Source organism: Microcaecilia unicolor, chromosome 3 (assembly GCF_901765095.1).
Source record: "Microcaecilia unicolor chromosome 3, aMicUni1.1, whole genome shotgun sequence".
NCBI lineage: Eukaryota > Metazoa > Chordata > Amphibia > Gymnophiona > Siphonopidae > Microcaecilia > Microcaecilia unicolor.
The window spans coordinates 10,626,597-10,652,157 of record NC_044033.1 but is presented as its reverse complement, the minus strand read 5'-3'; the positions used below and the strand labels follow the sequence as shown (position 1 = coordinate 10,652,157).

The window sequence follows — 25,561 nt, the reverse complement described above, 5'->3', positions numbered from 1 at the left end:
CGGAAAGGAAAGGTTCTCAAGAGGAGACTTTCACCTTTACTGTGGAGTTGAGGGGTCTGAGGGTATGCCATAGGACTCATCCTCCAAGAAGTACCTTGGATCCTCCTCTGACTCCCATGAGCACTCCTCATCAGTGAGAGTCAAAAAATCCTCATGGGAGGGCCGAGACCGAGCCTGCCTCGACTTAGAGGAATGATGTCCCCGAGAGGGGCATCGAGGAGTTGGCTCCCACCTAGACTCTGGCGAAGCTTCCTCCACCAACGTCGAGGGGTTACACCAGCTTGGGTGGCAGTTGACTCTGGGGCCACATGCAACACCAACGTCAGAGGCCACACAGCAGGCTGACAGCCAAGCAGTGCCACAGCAGGAGGCATGGTAGATGGAAGCATCCCTGGTGCCAATGCACTCCATTGCAGGAAGCCAGCCAACAGCTCAGGGAGCAAGATCCGATGTGCTAAATCGAAGCCAGACACCAGGAAAGGTAGGGATGTCGGCTCAGAGACAGCCTGCAGAACTGCTAGGGTCAAAATGGGAGGCTGGTCTTGGTTGCTGGAAGACCAATGCAAGGGCACTTTTTGTAGGGAGGAGGAGCAGTCCTCCCAGCGCTGAAGCTTCTTGGGTGCTGAATCCCTCAACATCCCAGAGTTCCCAGCACCATGTGTCAAGGAGGATCAATGCCTCTTGGCCTTCACCCAAAGCTGGGAATTGAGGCTCCTTGGTGCCAACGAGGACAGCATCGAAACCCAAGTCACCTTGGGGTCAGATCCAACTCAGGCCAGTCCTGGGTGCCCTACTCAGCAGTCGTCACTGAGGCAGGTGGAGGCTCACTCGATGCACAATTGCTCCCAGTGTCCACAGGTCTAGTAGCCATACATACATATAGTAACATAGTAGATGACGGCAGAAAAAGACCTGCACGGTCCATCCAGTCTGCTCAACAAGATAACTCATATGTGCTAATTTTTGTGTATACCCTACTTTGATCTGTACCTGTGTTCTTCAGGGCACACACCGCATAAGTCTGCCGAGCATTATCCCCGCCTCCCAGCCACCACCGATGTTCCCAATGCAAAACCAGACGTTGATGCTGATGCCGACATCAAGGATTCGGAACGGGCTCCAAAAATCCTCTCCCGCTTAGCCTCTCTGGCCGAGTCCTTTTCTTCATACGAAGACACAGGACACAGTTAGAAGGACTATGGTCAGGCCCTAGGCACTGAAGACACCAAAAATGAGTGCCATTGCCAGAGATGGTCCAATTGCACCAGGTACAGATCTTAAAGCCACTGGGAACTTGAATAGACATAGAAGGGAAAACCTCTGCAGCCAAATCAAGCTACTCTATGGTGCTACAAAAAGGAGCAAGGCACCAGAGAAAAAGGGAAAACTGCAACTGAAGGCTTAAAAATGGCCCAGCGACACAGTAAAAGAAATAAAACTCTGAAGCGGGAAAAAGAACTTAAAACAATAAGGGAAGGGACAGGAGTCACCCAAACAGAGAAACAAGAAAACGGCAGCTCAAATATGCTGAAAGGCACTCAAAAAAGCTCTTGTACCGAGCTGTGAAGAGCAGCAGAAAAAAATAACCACTCTTCACCGTGGTAGATAATGAACCGAGGTAACTGCGCTCTTGTGGCAGGTTGGAAGGCACTTGTACATGCGCAGCGTAACGTGTCTCGCACTCCAGAAAGCTCATAATAGCTTGTCTTAAGCTCCGGACCGGGCAATGCAAGATCACATTACCTATACGTGAGAATAAATAGGCCAGCTTACCCTCAGTGAAAAACAAACTTCAACATTAGGTGACCTTTCTTTCCTTGACTTATAAATAAAACAGAAAAAACAGCCTTAGAATGTCAGGCAGATAGCTGCTTTCTTAACCCACTACACTGGAATTCAAGGATTTAGCATCTAATATGGCAATGATAGGAATTAGGGCATTTGGTTAGCAAATTCAGAAATCCTTCAGGCTTTACACAATTAACACATTAGTCTCCGCTTTTTCTTTTTGAACACCTGTCAATAGTTAGGAATCAGAATACAAAAGGTTATGGTATTCCATGTACTATATGTCATTCCTCAAGCATGGAGGACAAACCCAAGTGAACCAGGCCACTGCTGTCCATGCTTACCACTACACTGCCCTCGTACAGTCCAACTGTAAATGTGGATGGTACGAGCTGAGGACGACAGAGGAAAATAAAAGTAAAGATATAGAAAATAAATCAGAAAGAGTGCTAGAAGTAGCTTTGTAAACATGAGCTCTGGGTGAGGCAGCTCATGGAGGCACAGGTCACACTACATCTTTCTGCTGTGTACAAGGAATGAAAAGAACTTGAAGAATCAGGGCTCCAACACTTCCAGGATTCAGCAACATAAATTTTGAGCATGAGGAGGGTAAATTCCAAGATCTTTTGGGAAACTATTTTATACTGATCTAATTTATCTGATACAATACTCCATAGGCTGATATGTTTAGCTAAATACAATTATACTTTCTTTCCAGGGCTAAGATTACATAATTCATATATAATCTTACTGCCTAAGCCAATTAAGTTGACACCAACAGCAGCTTTGTGCTCCATTTCATCCCAAAGGGGCAGCATACAACATATAAATGTACCTGTATTTGTTTCATTTCAAAATGTATGCACACTAAGTGATAAACTACAGAACGAAGCAAATAAGCCCTGAAGAAAAACAAACAAACAAAAAACAAATCAAGCAGGCAGAGAAACTGCATACCCCAGTTTTCTTATTCTCTCCCATTCCTAGAATTTTACAGCGCAGAAAAACTATAAGGCATTTGATTAAATACTTCCACCCAAGCACAGAATCCTTAGAAAACCATCTCTGTACAAGGATGGGTAGTGCAACATCCACAGGGTTTATCTGAAATATTTCAGTGCAAAAGGGCTCATGCCACAAACTTGCACAAGACAGTTAACAACTAGAGAATGACACGGGGCTGGAGACAGAACCTGCAGGGACAGCAGGGATGGTGACAGAGCCCGTGAGAACAGGGACAAACTTTGTCCCCATATCACTTTCTAATTTGAAGCCTGTTAATGAACTGGACTGTTATTTATATTTGATTGATGCTGATGACAATATTTTTATTTTTTGAAAAACAAGCAAACATACTGGCCATAGCTAGCAAAATTTTGCATGGGGGATCCTGTACATCCTGCTACCAGCAATCTCCTAAGAAGACATTGCAGGAAGGACTGTGGAAGACAGGAGAGTTAGACTGAATCCTGAGGTTGTTGATGACTTCTTATTCATCCACAGATTAAAAAATCGTAACAGTGCTTCATAGGGCATATTTCTCTCCTCTAGGGCATACAGAATGGGTTATATTTTGTACCCCTGGACAATTTAACAGGGTACATTAGGCTTCCTTTGAGTAGTAGAAGTCAGCTACGGTTGGAAGGGTAGAGGGTGGTGGTGGGAGGGTTATTATAGCTGCTAGTTATTGTTTTCTGTTTGCAATTTACACATAACAGTTGCACAGCATATTATTCCTTTTTATACTTTAATAAAAAGATTTAAATATAAAATCATAAGTGTTCGAGGCTTCTGCATTTGAGAACAGGGGCGGGGATGGAGATAGGGCCTGCGGGGATGGGGACAAATTTTGTCCCCATGTCATTCTCTATTAACAACTCCAAGCAACGCAGCAGAACGTGGAGGGGGAGGGGGAAGAGAACAGCCCCATGCAAAAGCATTCACCTCCCCAACCCAACCCCCACTATTCTCTTCGTATTAGAGGTGCCTAAAATGAGGCAATTTTCACCCCCCCCCCCCCCAGACGCCTAAATATAAGGGAGTTTTGCACCCTCATAACTTGAAACAGATTTTCAGATCGTTCATGTCTGAGAATTCTCCTGCAGAAACGGGTTGAAAATTACCCACATACACTTGTGCCTGTTATTTCTGCATGCTGACTTGCATGGAAAAACAAAGTATGCAGAATTTTCTTCACCAACCCAGTCTTGCAGGGTACCTAATTCTCGAGCAACAATACATTTTCAGTCTGAAAATTGCCCCCTGTGTGATTTAAATAGTTCAAGGGAAACACAAAGTCTTCTGCAACACTTACCAGCAAAGCACTTGGAACAGAGATTCATAGTCTTGCTGGACCTGGGGTAACAAAGAAAAAAAACACACACTAAAAATCATTATAATTCTAATCAATACACAAGGATTGTTTGCAGAGTAAGGCAGCAGAAAAAAAATTAATGACCAGGTATGTGTACAAATCACCAGTGCCAGCCCCCAGCTGGCCATGCTACACAAAAAATGGATTTTGTTTTCCTAGAGGCAGCTTCCTTAAACTCAGGGTACAGTTAGGTGCAAGATTAGCAAATATTTACCTGAGCATTCAAAATAAATTACCAGAAAAATAAAAGCAAGCCAGGAACTTGGTTTGATTTATTCTGTTTGAATGTTACAAGCTCCCCCTCCCTCCCTACCAAAATAATTCAACTATGGAATGCATTACCAAATGCCATAAAAACAACGCATGGCCTAACAATCTTCCGAAAATTACTAAAAACCAACCTATTCAAAAAGGCATACCACAATGATCCATCCTAAATACCAGACTACGAAACTCTTCCAGAACTAGACAAAACCGAACTCTCTATACCTGACTGCTTCAGTAACTATCACTAACGAACGTTAACACACTACCACCTTATTTCTCACGCTGAAATGAACTGATTATCTAATTTAATCTATAATTCACTCTACCATCTACGTACTTAATGCAATACCACTTTGTATTTCTTATTCCGAAAATGGCGATCACCACTACGGCATACTGTAAGCCACACTGAGCCTGCAAAAAGGTGGGAAAATGTGGGATACAAATGCAACAAACAAACAAGCAAATAAATAAATAGATTGCCAAGATAGGCCTTGTAGGAGCAGCTCAAACTGATGAGTCCTCTGCCTGCTGAGAGCCCAAAAGGATGACCAGTCTGGCGGTCTGTATATTACAGGTGGGGAAAACCGAGTTTACTGGAGAATCAGAGCTCACGCCATGAGTGCCTGCCCCTGCTTCCCTAAAATCACTTGAAATATTAATGTTTTTTTTCTGCAACAGAGACCATGGGACAAGAAGGCTGGAGGCTATTAAAAAGAATTGCTGGCTGACCCAAAAAAAAAAACAAGTAGCAGTGTTTAAAAAAAACCAACACACATTAGAAAAGAGGGGAATCCCTTGTGCTTTTCTGCTGAAATCTTTTATAAGCAAAGACCATTATCTTACAACGTATCCACAAATATCATGCATTGATCAGCCAGTATAGTATATGATACAGCTCACCCCATTTCCCAGAGCTATGGTGTAGTGCATCTCTTTGGAAAGCAGCATAGTATAGACTGCAGCTCTTCGCCAAACCCGAGCCCCAGCGCAGCACATATTGCATCTGACCCGCTCAGTTTAGTTAACTGACACTGTCTTGAACAAGTGGTTTACAAAGCTGTAGAAAATCATAAAGAAAGGGACCAGGAGGAAGGGTTGTAAGGCAGTGACCAATCCCCAGTGACTTTACAGGAACAAGTAAGTTTTAAGCCCCTGTTTGGATTTTGGAAGTGTCTACCGCTCTTAAGAATGGTGGCAAAGAACTCCACAGAACTAGGGCTAGATAAAAACACAGTGTCTCAGGTAACTTCATAATGGAAAGTCAGGGGAGAAGAAAAATGAATTATTTTGGGACTGACAACACGAGATGGCATATAGGACAGTAGATATTCCAGTTTCTTGTCTGAACGCCTTGTAAGTATTGATATCTTAAGTTTTATTCTGCATATACACAGTCAAACCACCTTGCATTAATGAAATATTTCACAGCGGGGTTCTGAATTTGCTGGCGTTTTTTTTCCAAGGGGCAGCACTAATCATTCATAGGAATTGTTTATTTTTTTATTTATTTATTATGACATTTGTATTCCACATTATCCCAAGCAGAGTTCAGGTTCAATGTGGCTTACAATCAGTTATAAGCAGGTACTATCTATCTATGTCCCTAGAGGGCTCACAATCTTGGCTTTTAGGATCACAGTACAAAATAAAAAAGACTATTCTTCAGTCTATGCTTATAAGGAAAGTAGTAAATACACGGTTATTAATCAAATAGTTCCACATGCAATCCTGTCGCCAAATGGTTTTGGTTCGTCCATACTGGGATAAATATCACTCCTAAGTCAGGGTAGGTTATCTGTCTCAAATTTACTGCTAATACACTGTGACACAAGTGCCTCCTTCTGGAGGTCATCAGAGATTCCAGGCATCCATTAACCTCTATGAAAAAATAGTGACTGATGTTGCTTTTAAGTTCACTTCCTTGCAGCTTTAGTTAACGGACCCTAGTTCTATATAATCCACTTGTTGGAAAAGAGGCATTTGTTCATTAATACCCTTCCAACTATATCACATCTCTTCCTCAGTTTAAATTTAGCCCAAGCTTTTTATCAAAAACCAAAGCTACAGCCTTCAATTACAGAAACACACAATCCTTTACTCTTAATCCTGCTAAAGTACAAGATCCTGTATTTTGGAGAACTGGCAACCCACCTTCTACTGTGTTCCATTAGTCCAAGTTAGGCAACATGCACCAGGGCAGCCTGTATTAATCAGTGCCCGCTACAGCCCCTGAGCAACAACACAGACACTACTACTGTGTAGCTGACACCAACCGGTGCCTATTTTATAAAAGCCTGCTCCCCCTCAGATCAAAACCTGGCTATGCTTCTGCCTCCCTCACATCAGCTAAAACAGACTAACCCTATAGGACAGGGAAATAACCCACGTATCTGAATAGAGAACTTGCCTTGAGCTTTGGCTTGGAAAGGCAGGTAATAAAATGTAATTCTTTGTTAGTGCATCCCATCATTTCCCCTTCAGATCTAGTTCCTTTCTGTTCACAGCAGCATTGTGGGTGTTGATGCTGAATTGGTTCTTCTTCCCCCCACTGCCAGTATGACTTCCATGCCCTTTGCCCTCCCAAAGAAGCAAACTATACCAATGGCTGCATATATGAATTTATTATCCATTCTATAGTTAAACAGGTTGTGAAAAGTCCAAACACTAAAGTGCTAGTTTTTTCGAACTGCAGTTTAATAACTCTTTTCATGACTGGAGGGAGCTATCCACCAATCTATACACAGCCAATTTTGAATCCCTGACATTAGGGCTCCTTTTATTAAGGTGTGGTAGGCCTAATGAAGACCTACCGTGCACTAAAAGGGAACTACCGCAGGATGCACAGAGGCATCCTGCGGTAGTTTTCCATTTAGCACATGCTAATCCCACACTAGAAAATTTATTTTCCAGTACAGGAGGTACGCCCATGGGCGGAGATTAGGTATGCTTGTGCTAATCGGGTAACGCAGGCACATTACCATGCACTGTCTGATTAGCAAGGGTGTCCTTACCATCTCCTAAATAAGTGACATTAAGGGCTCCTGTGGTAATGGCCATGCACTAATAGGGAAATTAGTGCGTGGCCATTTTACCACTGTGCTAAAAGTGGCCACAGCACATGGAAAACCCAGCACCAGCCACTTTTTAGGACAGCTTCGTAAAAGGAACCCTAAGTCTGCCACCTATCACTTCATCAAAAATACTAGGAGAAAACTTCAGCACTTTCAGAATCGTGCCGCTTGTGGAATGAGACTTTGGATTTATACAGCGATTTTTCTTTGAATTACCCCAGAAGCAGGTTCTGTGGATCCGAAATACCTTGGGGTGCTAGCGATTGGCGTTGGGAGTAACTGTTCTCAACCTTGTGCCTCTGATATGTCAGTTAAGTACTAGGGTCACTGGTTGCTAATTTTTACTCTTCAGATGAAATATTAAAATTTATGTGGAGAGATCAAGATTTCATAGCATTAGAGGCAAATCATTAAGATATTTAAAAGTGCTGTAGATCTGAAATAGCTACGGGCTATAACAGATCTCATAGCCTACATGACTGTCATACCTACACTGAGCCTGCAAATAGGTGGGAAAATGTGGGATACAAATGCAATAAAATAAATAAATAATAAAATATGATGCTTCTATGCTTGATTTAATTGAACAACAAAGAAAATTAAAAAATTCAAATAAAGCTAAAAACTAAAGGGTTAAAAGTTGAATTTTGGTAACAAAGGTATATACCTCTTTTTTATGACACACTTTAGGAATCCTGCCATTTTTGCTCTTCTTTAAATACTCCTTTATATGTTATTGATTATTCACCGTGGAGTGTTAATGTTTCCCTTTTTCTTCTTGTAGAACCCCCAAAAGTAGCAAGATTGCATGCTATCTACCATCCCCAGGGATAACCATGACTTCCCCCGGATCTACCTGAATAATGGCTTATGGACTTTACCTCCAGGAATTTATTCAAACCTTTTTTTAAAAACATAGTTGAGTGAAAAACCATTTCTCCTATTTGTCTAAAGTGGTGTGGTAGCTGTGTTAGTCCACTTTTAAAGATACTAAACAGAGATAAAACAAAACTGAGAAAAGAAATAAGATGATACCTTTTTTATTGGACTTAATACTTTTTTTTGATTAGTTTTCAAAGGCAATACCTTCTTCTTTGGATAAGAAATGAGCAAATGTTGGCAACTATCAGAATATATACATGAAACACAAAAGCATTCCAATGACGGTCTGACAGGGAGAGGGTGGGGTGGGTTAGGTGAGAGACAGGGGGAGATGGTCAGAGGGTGACAAAGCTGTATAATTTGATGGTTTATAATGTGATAGGAAACCCAGATCTTTGTTAAGTCCTGTCTGGTGAGTGTCAAAATATAACATCATTTTGACTTCAAAGGTCTTACGTTCCTGGACTGTCTTAAAATTTCCTTTTAGTATTCTCACCATAAAATTATTGATGCAGTGCTCTGGTTTTATAAAATGCAATCCCACAGAGGTGACATCCTGGTTGACATTGTGATGTTTAATATGATATCTGTGTAAATTGATTCTTGTCTTTAGCATCTGGTTTGTTCCTCCAATATAGCACCCTTTTTCACACTTTTTGCATTGAATGATATATAAATGTGGTACTGGAATAGTCACCAGTTTCTACATATCCCCAGTGCCTCCACTGCTGAATGAAAACATTTCACTTCATTGGAATGACTGAAGACTGACTGCGATAGGAGAGATAGTGTCCATGGAAAACGTAATGCCGGGGAGCGACTTAATGTTCCCCAACCAACACAGGCCTGATGATTATTTGATATTTAAACTATAAAGAAAGCATAATGCTACCCTGGTTTTTAATTATGCTTAAGAAAGATCCCTGATGTAGATAAGTTTGCCAGAACATGGCCCGTGTCTAATCTTCTAAGTTACTTCAATAAAGCCGCTTCCTTCATTCCACTTTTGGCCGACATTTGTGATTTTGCTCATATTAGCTCAAATTTGGCCATGTTATGCTCGCCAAACATACCCAACACCATTATCTCTCACAATGAAATAAACATGACAGCAGATAAGGGCCAAATGGCCCTTTCAGTCTGCTCATCCTCAGTATCCACTATCTCCTCCTCTCCTTAAGAGATCCCTCGTGTCTGTCCCACACTTTCTTAAATTCAGACCGTCCTCGTCTCCACCACCTCCAATGGGAGACTATTTCATGTGTCCACCACCCTTTATGTGAAAAAGTATTTCCTTAGATTACGTCTCCATTACACTAAGGACTAGATCTAAAATAGCAGCTCTTCTTGTCAGTTCCCAAACCAGCTGATCCATGAAGCAATTAACCTCACCTAGGAACTTCACCTCCCTAGAACTTCCAGACATGTCATTTTATCCAGTCAATATTGAAGTAAATTAAGTTACCCTTATAGTGTTGTCAAATTTGTTAGTTTCCCTAATTTCTGTTAAAATTATCATCTGTCTGATTGTTCTAGCCAGATACATAGATGGAAGTTTAACCCTACCAATATAATCTCTCTTCACAGGTGGAATTTCTACCCATAAGGATTCCACACTCCTATCTGCTTCTTGCTTAATTTTTATTCTGTTTGACTCAATCCTCTGATTAACATATAGCACCACTCCCCCTCCAATTTGATCTACCCCATCATTGTGAAATAATTTGTACTCTGGTATCACAGTGTCCCATTGGTTATCCTCAATCTACCAGGTCTCTATGATGCCTATTATAATCTACCTCTTCCTTTACTGCTATATACTCTAATTCTCCTGACTTGTTTTTTTAGGTTTCTAGCATTTGTATAAAGACATTTTGAAGTTTTTTTTTGTTTTTTTCTATCCTCAAGCTGCTTAGCAGTTGAAAGGGATAATTTGGCATCTTTACTCTGCTTTGCCCTTAAAGGCACCTGGCTTCCTATTGCCTTCGTTGAGGCCTATCGGAATGCCGTAACTTCCCTGTTTTGATAAAATCCTTCACTCTGAATCATGTGATCCACAGCAACTGTCAGCTTTCCCCCAGGTTCTAATTTAAAAGCTGCTCTCTCTCTCTCTCCTTTTCAAACATCAGCACCAGCAGCCTGTTTCTACTCTACACTCCTTCCCTAGAACTCCATTCACTAGGCAAATCCTTCCCTAGAACTCCGTTCACTAGGCAAATCTCTCCTAGTTGCACCCTTCTCCTCCATCGCTAACTCCAGACTCCGCTCCTTCCATCTCGCCGCACCTTATGTCTGGAATAGGCTTCCTGAGCTATTACGTCTAGCTCCATCCCTGGCTGCCTTCAAATCCAGGCTAAAGGCCTACCTGTTTGATGCTGCTTTCGGCTCCTGACTTGTCACTTTTACCTTATCCTTGTGTCCTTCGGTCTGTCCTTCCCTTATCCTTATTGATCCTGTCTGTTTGTCCTGATTTAGATTGTAAGCTCTTTTGAGGAGGGACTGTCTTTCTTCATGTTCAATTGTAAAGCGCTGCGTACGACTGGTAGCGCTATAGAAGTGATTTATAGGAGTAGTAGCAATTAAGGTAGAGCCCAACTTCTCAGAATAGGCTTCCCCTTCACCAGAATCTTGCCCAGTTCCTACCAACTCTAAATCCCTCTTCCCTGCACCCTCATCTCATCCATGTGTTGAGACTGGAGTTCTGTCTGCCTCTTGAGTTTTGTGCATAGAACCAGGAGCATTTCTGAAACTGCAACCCTGGAGGTACTGGATTTCAACTTTCTACCTAAGAACTTACATTTTATTTCCAGAATCTCCCTCCCACATTTTCCTGTGTCGTTGGTGCACACATGTACCAACACATTTGGTTCCTGCCCAGCACTGTCTAAGATCTTATCTAGGTGATGTGTGGGTTTTTTGGTCATGCTTTGAGACAGCGTTGAAGCAAGACTCTGACCACACACAGTTTTTGCCTCTCTCTCCCATTTGAGTCACGAATAAATCTGTGGATCCAATGTAATTGAACACAAGTGGAGTTTTAACAATTCTTTTTGGAAGGGTTTTAATGTCTGTGATGAAGATTGATTCTTGTGGAGTTCTTCCACCTTGTAAGTTTAAAATGGGTGGAGGTGAGAGTACTGAGGCTTTTTCCCTTTCAAATTTCCTGTACTCCACTAGTGACTTATTTATTACAAAGTACTTCAAGCTTGTTCTTTGAGAGAGCACTTTGAATGCATACAGAAACCCTAGGGACACATCCTTAATGCAAGAGGATATTGCATTCCCTGGAGGGCAGGTCGTGGCTAATGGATTGCTTCCTGCTTGTACCAAAATGATAATTTCCATTCAGATGGCATCCCTCCTTCCAAGGCCGCACAGTATTTGCCAGACTGGAGGTGGGACTTTTCTACAATGTCCCTGTAAGTCTCCTCCTCTACATACTTCTCTATCTGCCTCAGCTCCTCCAAGTTTGCTACTCTAGTCTGGAGAGAATAGACGTGAACAGGTAGATGTGAAGCGTCTGTTTATTCTTTCCAAAAATACTAGGACTAGGGGGCATGAAATGAAGCTACAAAGTAGTAAATTTTAAACTAATAGGAGCAAAAGTTTCTTCACTCAACATGCAATTAAACTCTGGAATTTGTTGCCTGAGAATGTGGTAACGGCGGTTAGCTTACCGGGGTTTAAAAAAAGGTTTGGACGGCTTCCTAAAGGAAAAGTCCATAGGTGGACTTGGGGAAAATCCCCTGCTTATTTCTGGGTTAAGCAGCATAAAATGTTTTGTACTTTTTGAGGATCTTGTCAGGTATTTGTGACCTGGATTGGCCACTGTTGAAAACAGGGTGCTGGGCTTGATGGGTCTTTGCAGCGGCGTAGCAAGGCCGGCTGACACCCGGGGCAGGTCGCCGGTGCAGCGCACCCCCCCTCGACGCACACAACCCCCCCCCCCCCCCCGGAGTGCATCATTACCACTGGCGCTCCGCCCAGTGCACATTGTCTCTGGGAGCTGCGTCGGCCCCGTTGGTTCCCTGCTTTCTCTGCCCTGGAACAGGAAGTAACCTGTTCTGGGGCAGAGAGAGCAGGTAACCAGTGGTGCAGACACCCCCCCAGAGCGTGCACCCGGGGTGGACCGCCCCACCCCCTTTGTATGCCACTGGGTCTTTGGTCTGTCCCTGTATGGCAGTACTTATGTAAACAAACAATTCTAATAAATTCGGAAGGCAATCTCCTCCCGCCTCTACTGTTTATATAACAAATGCAATAATGAAGGAGATATCTGAGCGCAACTGGCAATATTTCTGACCAAAGAACAAATCTTTTAATCTATAAAGCTAAGTAGCTAAGTAGCTTCTAAGTCTAGAATTTTGCATAGTATATATATCCTCATATCGTAAGAAAAGTAATAAGAGAATGAAAATGATTAGATATATGTAAAAAATATCAAAAATTTTTTATATGAGGTGTTTGCCAGTGATGAAACAGCCCAGCCCCCGTGAGCTATCTTTGTTATGTAGCCGGGGGTTTTTGAGGCAATACCTCTATGATTAAACGATTAAAAGTACTTATGTAAACTCAACCTCTGATAATGAGTCCCTTGCACCAAGTGCATATGACTTCTCACCAATTGGGAAATAATCACATACGGGACACTCAATGCAATAGACCAGATTGCACTCATCCCACTGCTGTCTGCATTTTAGAATTGGTGAGTAATTTAGTTAAAACTTGCCGAGTATGGATACTAAATATAAAAGGGCCTTAAGATAAATGGTATATCTTATGCTTTAATGTTTGCTTTTCACTGAACTACAAATAAATGGTTTAGTGCAAAGCACTTGCTGATGAAAATACTTTGTGGTGACAAAATTTCCCTCACCCTCTTTATTAGGATAATTGACTATAAATTAAGAAATATACTTGGGATGGATGAGAATGAAGACTAAACTAAAGCAAAATAGTATAGACTTTTAAGTATATAATATCAAGGGCTTTAACAATTAAATTTAAAGGAAAATAATGTTAAAGACTAAGAAAAACAGACAAAAATAAACCTACAAATTCTCTATCCTAAGCTTTATCACATCTCCCAGCAAACTAATATTCACTCAACCAGTGAGGCTTTCTTCTCAGAACTCCCACTGAAAAGGGAAGCAGTGGTGAAACCCTTTCTTCCTGTTCCATGATTCCTAGGTGACCTATAGAATTCACTTCTCTACACTGCTGTTTTTTTTTTATATGTTAGTACCACCAAACACTGGATTATGTACTGAACCACCATATGTACAGAGGCTTTACTATATTCTGGTATATATACAGATTATGTATTGCATCACCAAATGAACAGGTTTTTTTTAACTCCTGACACAGGCACATATGCCAAAACATGGCCATGTCGAATCTCTACTACATTAGGCTATTGGATTTGAGGGATGAATAAAAGGTTTTGCACAACACTGTGGGAACCCTTGTTCTTTGTTTCCTCACTCTCTTGTTTTAATGTTGCATATCCATAAGGCTTAGACCTCCTTTTGTTTCTGGATTGTCTCCAATTAGTAACTTCATGGAGTGTCCCCTACTCTTTGCACTTTTTGAAAGAGTAAACAACTGATTAGAGATAACCCACTGCACTTCATTCAGGATTTCATAGATCTCTATCTTATCTCCCCTCAGTCATTTCTTCTCTAAGCTGAAGAGTCCAAACTTCTTTAGTTTTCCCTCACAGGGGTTTGAAAAGAGAAGGACGCCCATCTTTAAATTGGAAGATGGACGTCCTCAACTGCCCTGTTGCACGGATGGCCAAATTTCAAGGGGGTGTCAGAGGTATAGCGATGGGGCAGTTGAGGACGTCCAAAATTGTTGTGTGTAGAAAATTGTTGTTTAAATATTCTTGTACACTGCCATGAGGGAGTACTGGCTAAGATCAAAGGCTTAATTGCTCAGCTGTCAGCTTGAGTCAATGTAATCATAGCATCTCCATCACAAAAGAATGGAGAGATAAGTGGGTCCCTTTTTTGCATTCTGACACCCACAGGTTATCAATAGAAATCAAACAAAATAAAACATGGAAAAGAAAATAAGATGATACCTTGATTAGCTTTCAAAGGTTGCCCTTATCAAGAAATGTATTAAGTTATGTCCAATAAAAAAAGGTATCATCTTCTTTTCTTTTCCATGTTTTATTTTGTTTGATTTCTATTGATAACCTTTAAGAGTGGATTAACACGGCTACCACACCTGTCACCCACAGTATATGTGGATAGGGGCATTTTAAGGAGAGTATTTCGCCATATTTCTCTCCCTCTCTCTAAGAAAAACCCATAGTGAGCAGACAAGATGGCTGTAGGATTACAAACTGTTTTATTCTGGCAGCAGCACACAAGGAAGCTAGATAGCCTTATGGCTAGAGTAGTCTGGGAAGAGTAGAAGAAAGTTTTAAAGCCTGTATTCTTCCCACAGGAGCCCTGCTCTGTCCTCTCTTGCTTTCCCTTTGTTCCCTAAAGGTTAACACTTTGTTTAGGTCTAACTCTCATTTTTCATCTAGCACAAAAGGGGAATACAGAATAACAAAAATAGTCCTAGTCATGAATGGGGAGCTTGTCTTACTGTGTGAACACACTGCTCCTTCGTGAAGCATCCCCAGATGTTTAACGAACAATATAGTGCCCTTTATCCAACAGTTCATAAAGGTTCAGAAAAACTCTTATCTGACCTTAATACTGCTGAAGGTTGGTGACCACAGCAGTGTTTCTCCCTGGCATTTACAGTACAAATGATTTTTTTTTAAGTGACATACTAGTATATTCAGTTCATTGTCTTCATCCACCAGACCAAGATAGCATTTGTCATTCTTTCAAGAGAATTAAAGACAGTATTCTTCTCAAGCATGTAGAATTATTGTACTTCATACTTTAACTCCTCCATCAAAAGTTGTTCCTATGCAAATTAAGTTGCTCACCTCAGTCTTACTTGTGTGTGATGTCAACTGACCGTGCAGACACCTAAGACAGTTGAATGCTGAACGTCATGTTCTCACACCTCTATATGGCTCAAAATTAACTAAATATAATAAATATTTTGCTCGGGATGCCAACGGAGGAGAGTTGATATCAAATATATCAAATATATTTAAAAAAATGAAACCTCAAGTGCCAGGGAGGATCTTAATAATGGATCTCACCACAACTGGCTTCTATCACAGGTTTCTTCATTAGTCCCAAAAAACAAGAACAGAAAACAAAGTCAGCAGGGAGAAAAACCACTGTTTGTCCCAAAAACGGGCACTCTCATACACGATATCACCAATTCAACTATCCTCACATTTGGCATCCCCCACCAGCCAAAAAAAAAAAAAAATCATAAACAGATTAGTTTTAACTTTGAAATCATCACAGTGCACAACAGTGACTAAAAAAAAATTTAAAAAAACTCAGCTGCAGATCATTGCCATCTTCTAGCCTCATCTTCATTTAGAAGATGAAGTCTCAACACATCACTTGTAAGCAGCCAAGCATATCCAAGGCGCTTTAACACAGTTAAAGAAATCCTCTAGAAGGGCCCCTTGTTTCGTATTCTTCATCAGGAGGAATTTCACAACTAATTTTCAGCTCTGGACAGGGTAGAGATGGAACTTGGGGTAGTTTAAAACAAACCCTAGTAGCTCGAGGACCCAGAGAGTCTTCTGCATGAACTCCAGAGAACCATCCTTCGACGTGTTCTTCACCAGCCAATTGTCCAGATAAGGGAACACATGGACTCCCAGTCTGAATACTAATGCTAGACATTGGTTAAAGCCCTGAGAGCTGACAAAAGGCTAAGAGGCAGAACGCCTGTTATGACCCACGCAAAGGTTGTTTGTTCTTCTGTGCTGTCGACTTATGTTGACCTACCCATGCCCCTCATAGCCACAACCACTTTGGAGGGAGCATGCCAGAGATTTTCAGCACGCATAGAATGGCACACAGGCAGATGCGTGCACAAATCCAAACAATTGTCAATTAATGCCAATATTTGGTGTTAATTGGCTCATTAATGAGCCAATTAACACCAAATACTGGCATTAATTGGCAATCTAATTAGCAAATTGTCACGTCTGTGGCCGTGACCATCCTCAGACTTACCTTATTTCTGGGGGTCAGCTTCTAAGCTGGCTTCTGCCTATCCTTTCTGGAGTAGTTTTCCTTCTGTGTGCTGGCTGCTTCCAGCATGGCTCTAATTACTCCACTCTACTGCACCTGGGGGTGCTGCCTGAGTTAGCTCTACCTCTGTCTCCAGCCTGGCTCAGAGTCTGTTTGCTCCTCTGTGCTGCACCTAGGTATTCTAAGTCTCTCTATGTTCTGTGTGCGCTCTGCCTGCTCCTTGGTTTGTGCTCCTCTCACCCGCTGGTGGCCAGAGCCAGTGGCTGCCATAGTTAGTCTTGCTGTTCCTACCCGTTCCAGACTTTAGCCCAGTCCGGTCCGGTTCTTCCAGGCTGCCGGACTTGTCTCTCTTGTTTGTGCCTGGACAGCCTCCGTAGTTGCTTACTGATGGCTGCAGATGCTCTTCAGGTGTTGAAGGGCTTTATTAATCACTTAGAGACTGCAGCCTTTGCCTTGTTTAAGGTCTCTGGTATGTTATTTCCACTACAGTCCTCCGCTCTACCAGCTGAGCTATCGAAGGGACCTCCAAAATCTTTGATCTCCTTCGAGCTGGAATCAAACCAGCGACCTAAGGATTTCAGCGTATTTCCACTAACTGGTATGTTAGAGTGCTCTGTGCACTGCTACCTTGTCCAGTTCAGTGTGAGTTTCTAGCTTGTTACTAGTAGCTTGGGCATAGCTTTTCTTGTTGGCTTGTGTACAGCTTTACTAGTTCTCCTGTGTGTTGTGTGAGTTCCTAGCGTGTGACTAGTTAGCTTGGGCATAGCTTTCCTTGTTGGCTTGTGTACAGCTTTACTAGTTCTCCTGTGTGTTGTGCGAGTTCCTAGTGTGTGACTAGTTAGCTTGGACATAGCTTTGCTTGTTAGCTTGTGTATAGCTTTATTAGTTCTCCTGTGTTTTGCTTAGTGTGAGTTTCTAGCTTGTGACTAGTTAGCTTGGGCATAGCTTTACTAGTTTTCTTGTGTTTAGCTTTCTGGTTTTCCCGTGCGTGTTTTCCTTTGCTTCTGGAGCTTCAGACCTAGTCCTGTCCGCTGCCAGTACTCCTTGCTACTGGAGCTCCAGCCATAGTCTTGCTTCTTGACCTGACCATTGCCTGAATCTGACTACTCTCTGCCTGAACCCTGATACTTGCTGCCTGCTGCCTGACCAGACTACTGCCTGAACCCCGATACTTGCTGCCTGCTGCCTGACCCGACTACTGCCTGAACCCAGATATTCTCTGCCTGTGGCCAGACCTGACTATTGCCGGAACCCGGACATTCCTTGCCTGTCTGCCTTGCTTTCGCCTAGGTGCCTGGGGGCACTTCTGCATCCTGATTCCTGTTGTTCCTGCTTGCTAGTTCCAGTTCTCCTGTAAGCCCTGCTGGCTGCCCAAACCTGAGGGCTCAACCCTCAGGGAACGGTGGATAAGCATAGGTGAAACCTAGGTCCAGTGTGTTCCTGTCCAGCGGGTTCCAGTCCTGTGTGTTCCAATCCAGTGGGCTCCACTCCAGTGTGTACCAGTCCAGTGGGTTCCAGTCCAGTGCGCACCTGTCCGGTGCGTTCCAGTGCAAAACTCCAGTCCGGGGTTCCAGTCCAGCCTTGCCTCATCGCTGCTTTGAAGGTGACCTTGCCTGCCACTGCCACTCCACGGTAGTGGTCCAAGGGCTCGCAAACCCAGTGCTTCCAGGGAAGAAGCCTGACAAGTACATCTCAGGATTGCATTTGGGGCACAAATAACAGCAACCTTTATACAATTTGTGGGATGGTACATAACAGAAAATGGGCTGCACCAGTGGGTGGAGCATAGACATACCATATAGCAGTGATGGCGAACCTTTCAGAGACCGAGTGCCCAAACAGCAACCCAAAATCTAATTATTTATCGCAAAGTGCCATTCCCCCTCCCCCCCCCCGAGTTCCAGGGTCCCCCTATCCGAGTTCCACAGGGTCTCCTCTCCCTCCTAGTTCCAGGGCCAGGATCCCCCCTCCCCTCTGCCTCCCAGTTCCTGGGCCAGGGTCCCCCCTCCCCTCTCCCTCCCACCCAGTTCCAGACAAAAGCTTATCCTGAGCAGCCTGCCCTCCCTCCGTCCGAGGACCAGGGCCCCCCTCCGAAATGTAAAAGTCATACCTGGTCGGGGTTAAGGCGGCGTCAGCGGCAGTGAAAAGCGTGCTGACTTGGCGCGCCTTCAGCCTTCCCTTCTGTCTCTCAAGCTCTGTGTTCCCGCCCTTGCAGAAACAGGAAATGAGGGCAAGACCAGAGCTTGAGAGACAGAAGGGAAGGCTGAAAGTGCGCCGAGTCAGCACGCTTTTCACTACTGTTACCGACAACGCCTTAACCCCGACCAGGTATGACCTGGTGCTCAGAGGGCGAGGCGGGGGGGCTGGAACTGGCGGAATAGTATCGATGTGTGCATGGTGGGGTTCCCCCGGGGTCTATGCTGGAACCACTGATTTTTAACATAAATTATCTAGAGATGGGAATAACTAGTGAGGTAATGAAATTTGCTGATGACACAAAGTTATTCAAAGTTGTTAAATCGTAAGAGGATAGTGAAAAATTGAAAAGAGGACCTTACAAGACTGGCACATGACATTTAATGTGAACAAGTATAAAGTGATGCATGTAGGAAAGAGGAACCCAAACTTAGTTACGTGACACAAGGTTCCACATTATGAATCACCACCCAGCAGCAGCTAAGAAAGCAAACAGAATGTTAGGAATTACTAGGAAAGGAATGGAAAACAAAAATGAGCCTTGTATCGCTCCATGGTGCCACCGCACCTTGAATACTGTGTGCAATACTGGTCACCGCATCTCAAAAAAGATATAGCAGAATTAAAAAAGGTACAGAGAAGGGTGAAGAAAAAGGGGATGGGATAACTTCACCATGAGGAAAGGCTAAAGAGGCTAGGGCTCTTCAGCTTGGAGAAAAGACAGCTGAGGTGAGATATGATACAGGTCTATAAAATGAGTGGAGAGGTGTGGTAGCCGTGTTAGTCCACTCTTAAAGGTTATCAATAGAAATCAAACAAAATAAAACATGGAAAAGAAAATAAGATGATACCTTTTTTATTGGACATAACTTAATACATTTCTTGATTAGCTTTCGAAGGTTGCCCTTCTTCGTCAGATCGGAAATAAGCAAATGTGTTAGCAGATAGTATATATAAGAGAAACATCAAAGCATTACTACAAAGAAATAAACAGAGAAATACAGCTTTATGGTTTATAATGGGCTAGAAAACCCAGATCCCTATCAAGTCCTGCTTGTTGGGTGTCAAAATACCCAATCACTCTTATTTCAAAGGTCTTACGTTCCTGCATTGCTTCAAAATTACCCTTCAGTATTCTTACTGTGAAATCACTGGTGCAGTGCTCCGGTCCCGCAAAGTGCTGGCCCACAGGGGTGGGGGCTTGACTGGCACCGGCTATTTTCATGTGATGTCTGTGCAGATTGAATCTTGTCTTAAACATCTGGCCCATTCCTCCAATATAGCACCCTTTGTTACATTTTCTACACTGAACGATACATACCACATTGGAAGATGTGCATGTAAAATAGTCCTATATGTTGAATATTTTTCCCTTGTGAATGACTGCGGGGTCTTGTGAAACCTGACCTGTGGGCCAGCACTTTGCGGGACCGGAGCACTGCACCAGTGATTTAGTAACATATGGAGGGGCATAATCGAACGAAAACGTCTATCTCCATGGGCGTTTATCTCCGAGAACGGGTCCATGAACCGTATTTTCGCAAAAAAATAGACGTCCATGTTTTATTCGACAATGTGTGAGCTGGGCGTTTTTGTTTTTCAGCGATAATGGAAAATGAAAGCGCCCAGCTCAAAAACGAATAAATCCAAGGCATTTGTTCGTGGGAGGGGCCAGGATTCGTAGTGCACTGGTCCCCCTCACATGCCAGGACACCAACCGGGCACCCTAGGGGGCACTTTTACAAAAACAAAAAAAAAAGGTAAAAGAGCTCCCAGGTGCATAGCACCCTTCCCTTGTGTGTTGAGCCCCCCAAATCCCCCTCAAAACCCACTGCCCACAAGTCTACACCATTACTATAGCCCTAAGGGGTGAAGGGGGGCACCTACATGTGGGTACAGTGGGTTTGGGGGGGTTGGGCGACTAAGCATTAAGCAGCACAATTGTAACAGGTAGGGGGGGATGGGCCCGGGTCCACCTGCCTGAAGTCCACTGCACCCCCTAACAACTGCTCCAGGGACCTGCATACTGCTGCCAGGGAGGTGGGTATGACATTTGAGGGTGAAAATAAAAAGTTGTGAAATATAATTTTTTGTGGTGGGAGGGGGTTAGTGACCACTGGGGGAGTCAGGGGAGGTCATCCCCGATTCCCTCTGGTGGTAATCTGATCATTTAGGGCACTTTTTGGGGCCTTATTCGTGAAAAAACAGGGTCCAGGAAAAGTGCCCTAAATTCTAGCTACAAACGCATACTTTTTTTCCATTATCGGCGAAAGGCGCCCATCTCTCTTCAGCCGATAACCACGCCCCAGGTCCGCCTACGCCACACCTCTGACACGCCTCCATCAATTTTGTCCGCATCCGTGACGCAGTGCAGTTGAAAACGTCCAAAATCGGCTTTCGCTTATACCGATTTATTCGTTTTTGTGAGATAAACGTCTATCTCCCGATTTGGGTCGCAATATAGGCGTTTTTCTCTTTCGATTATAAGCTGGATAGTAACATAGTAGATGACGGCAGAAAAAGACCTGCACGGTCCATCCAGTCTGCCCAACAAGATAACTCATATGTGCTAATACCCTACTTTGATTTGTACCTGTGTTCTTCAGGGCACAGACCATATAAGTCTGCCCAGCACTATCCCCGCCTCCCAACCACCGGCTCTGGCACAGACCATATAAGTCTGCCCAACACTATCCCCGCCTCCCAACCACCAGCTCCGCCTCCCACCACCGGCTCTGGCACAGACCATATAAGTCTGCCCAGCACTATCCCTGCCTCCCACCACCGGCTCTGGCACAGACCATATAAGTCTGCCCAGCACTATTCCTGCCTCCCAACCACCAGTCCTGCTTCCCACCACCGGCTCTGGCACAGACCATATAAGTCTGCCCAGCACTATCCCCGCCTCCCAACCACCAGCCCCGCCTCCCAATCTTGACTTCACAGTAAGAATACTGAAAGGTAATTTTGAAGCAATGCAGGAACGCAAGACCTTTGAAATAAGAGTGATTGGGTATTTTGACACCCAACAAGTGGGACTTGATAGGGATCTGGGTTTTCTAGCCCATTATAAACCATAAAGCTGTATTTCTCTGTTTATTACCCTCTTCTCACCTACCAACACCCATCCTGTTAGAATATCAATGAAATGCTTTGATGTCCCCATGCATACCCCCCACCCTCCCACTCTGTCAGACTGTCAAAGTAATGCTTTGATGTTTCTTTTATATATACTATCTGCTAACACATTTGCTTATTTCCGATCTGACGAAGAAGGGCAACCTTCAAAAGCTAATCAAGAAAGGTATTAAGTTATGTCCAATAAAAAAGGTATCATCTTCTTTTCCATGTTTTATTTTGTTTGATTTCTATTGATAACCTAAAATGAGTGGAAAAGGGATATGTGAATCACTTGTTTACTCTTTTCAAAAATACTAAGACTGCATGGCACACGATGAAGTTACTAAGTAATAAATTTAAACAAACCGGAGAAAATATTTCTTCACTCAACATCTAATTAAAGTCTGGAATTTGTTACCAGAGAATGTGGTAAAAGGGTTTTAAGAAAGTTTGGATAATTTCCTAAAAGAAAAGTCCATAAGCCATTATTGAGATGGACTTGGGAAAATCCAGTACTTATTTCTAGGATAATCAGCATAAAATCTGTTTTACAGTTCTGGGATCTTGCTAGGTACTTGTGACCTGGCTTGGCCACTGCTGGAAACAGGATACTGGGTTTGATGGACCTTTGTTCTGTCCCAGTATGGCAACGCTTATGTTCTTATGTAATTAATACAGGATTAAAGATGGGCCTTAAAATTGTAAAAGCTGAATCTGATTGTATATTTCTAAGCAGGGTAGGGATTTACTCTGGATCCTTGCTAGAGGGCATTTCTGGCTGTTGCAGATTTCTGGTCTCCATGGAAAGCAGATGATTATATCAGTGGCAGTTTTATTTTATTTCTATTTCATTCAGGCCATTCCCTTCAGAAGGGAATGCCTGTACATGCATTTGCTGCCTGCACTGCCCAGGAAAGAGCTCAGCATTAGGTTTAGTGTAGTCGCATATCCTCTGCTGGGCTGTTTCCTGCTGACTGTGCTCTCCTCTCACAGCCACTGCCATGACAGCTTAGGCTGCACTTTGTTTTTTTGGAGGGGGGAACACAGTTACTAAATCATCAAGAGGGAAGAGGAGTTGCTGGACCATAAGGAGGCGGGAGGAAGGAAGAGAAAACTGCTGGACCATAGGGGTGGGGGAAGGGAGGGGTCACAGAACTGCTGCACCATAACATATAGAGGACAGGGAGCTGCTCGACTAAAGATAGGGGGTATAGGGGACATAAAGCTGCTGGACCATAGAGGTGTAGGAGAGTCAGGATGATGCTGGATAATAGGGGTGGAGGGGAAGGGAGAAGGGACAGGAAATGCTGGACCATATGGGTGGAAGGGAAGTGAGGTAATAGAAGAAGACAGGCAGAAATCGGAGAAAAGACAAATGGACAGCACACACTGGAATAGAAGACAGGAAACCAGAAAAGAGAAAATGGGGCCATAATGCTTGGAAAAATAAAATGACCAGCTAGCAAAAGTAGAAAAAAGTGCTTTATTTCAAATTTAAGTGGATTATGTTGGCTTTGGGAAATTTGTAATCACAGTTGTGTTTCCATTTTACTGAATACAAAAACATTTCTGTTTTTATTTCTCTCATGTTCTGCAAGCCTAGTTTGATCTACTGAGGTTCCCAGTTCAGTTTTTGTCTTCATTTTTCTATTTCTCATTTATGGTCTCTTGTTCTGTATTTGATGAGGGTATTTCTGTTTTGCCTATGACTGGAGGTGTGGTCTTCTGTTCGCATGTTCTGTTTTACCAGTAGAAGGTATACGGATGTTCTAGGGTCCATGTAATATTTTAGTGCTGTCTATTCAAAAGTTAAGGTTCAAGTTGTTTGAATCATAGGAATTAGTGCTACTTTATGGTAGGTTTACTAAATGTATGCTGTTAGGATTTTTTCAGATTTTATATTTAACAATATGGAGAGATTTATATTGCTGTTAATCAGATCACTTACAAAAACCCAAATACAGAAAACAATCCAAAGAATCTCAACAACTGAGTTTTCTGAAACAAATTTTCACTGGAGTGAGGTATAAAATAATGTTTGTGAGAAAAGTGGTAGCTCTCAGTTAGCTGACTATGGTACCAATCCCCTTGCATAATTAGTCAGGCGGAATAAACTAAGGGCTCCTTTTACAAAGCCGTGCTAGTGATTCAGGCATGGTAAATGTGACAAATCCCATTTAGTTCCTTTGGGCTTTATCGCATTTGCAGTGCAGAAATCGCTAGCGTAATTTTGTAAAAAAAAAGAGTCCTAAAAATTAAGCTCCCATTTAAGTATACTGCACACAACAGTGACCCAGACAATGTTAAACAAAGTCTCAATATAACACCCCCATAGTGAGTCTCAATGTGAAAACATTTCAAATCAATCTTGACAAACTTAAAATCACTTATCGGTGTTGATGATTGTTCTTGACCAAGGGTTCTACAGGGCTCTATCTGGGATATCTCTTTCATCAGGAACCCTGGACATTCAATATTGTAACCCAGGAGGCTTTTCTTCTTTACAAATGTGTCACGTGCATCTGCTGCAATGGCAGCTCCTAAGGGGTGTCAATGATTAAACAGTGACACCTAGCAGCTAGATTTAGTACCAAGATTATTTTAAGGTTTCAGGAGCTGTCCAGTGTATGACCCCCAAGGCAAGGGCTATTGATGCAATGACTGAAGCAAATCAGAAAGGGATATAAACCAAAGCAAAATTCCCAAGGTAGCAATTAAGGAGTGTTCATGGCATGGTTTACCAGTCCTGGTTAATATGGAAACCCAAATATCCACATGTATGTTCTGAAAGTAGAGGAGTATCTACCTCAATGCACATATGACCTCTACTGAACATTTATAGATTTACATTCAGAAGGGTTAGGTCATAAGAATGACAATTTACAAATTAGCGATTTATGATCGAGACGTAAATAGAAACCCTTTTTTCTAGGTCATCAGTAATGGAAATATCTGAGCCCAGACAATTTAGGCATCTAGAGTGGATGTTAAAGTTTTGGGTCTGTCTCCCACACTGCAGGCACAAATCAGAGCCTGACTTCATCTAGGACACCTAAGGAAAGGAATGACAAAAAACAATGCCTTACAGAAGGGGAAATGAAAAACATCTCTTAAAATGGCTGTTTTTGTGCCTGTTCAGTGAAATAGAATAAAATCAAAACTGAGGAAATTGCTGCATGATAATAGAACAGCAAATGCTCAGAAACTTAAGTTTTGCACTCTGTGAAGCTACTATATCCGACTGTGTTGAGATAGAATAATCACACACTTGTGTGCTTGACAACAAAATATTTGCACATCTTCCTCAACCTGCCAACCCCAAAGTACTTCCCAGGCTGATGAAAATAAAGCAGGAAAATCTGACAGTAAGAGAAGGGCGGAGCATGCAGGCATGGAGGGAGCTCACAAAAACAACCCGGAAAGATCTAACTGTAAGGGAAGCTCAAAGCAAGCAGGTGGAGATCATGAAAACAAAGCAAAAAGATTTGACTGTAAAGAGGGGGTAGGAGCATACATAGGAGCAGATAAAGATCATGGATTTGTTTGTACCTGACTGTATGAGAACACACAGCTGTAGCCAGATGAAACCTCTTTTTCAAGTCATTCAACATTCAATAGAAGAGATTTTGACTAAACTTTTGTCAGGGTATACTGAAAAAATAGTGGCCTATGGGGGCCAATAATTCCCTCCACCGTTTGCTTCTGGCATTATAATCTCATCAATC

General features: G+C 42.8%; 1 protein-coding gene across 1 annotated transcript in view; it reads right to left on the bottom strand.

Moving 5' to 3' along the window:
- The window catches only part of ZFAND3 (zinc finger AN1-type containing 3), a 481,002-nt gene that overhangs the window by 346,599 nt on the left and 108,842 nt on the right, over nt 1–25,561 (bottom strand). The window contains exon 2 of the mRNA XM_030195765.1: nt 4,103–4,143. Coding sequence (XP_030051625.1) covers nt 4,103–4,143 — 41 coding nt within the window. The remainder of the gene's footprint in view (nt 1–4,102; nt 4,144–25,561) is intronic.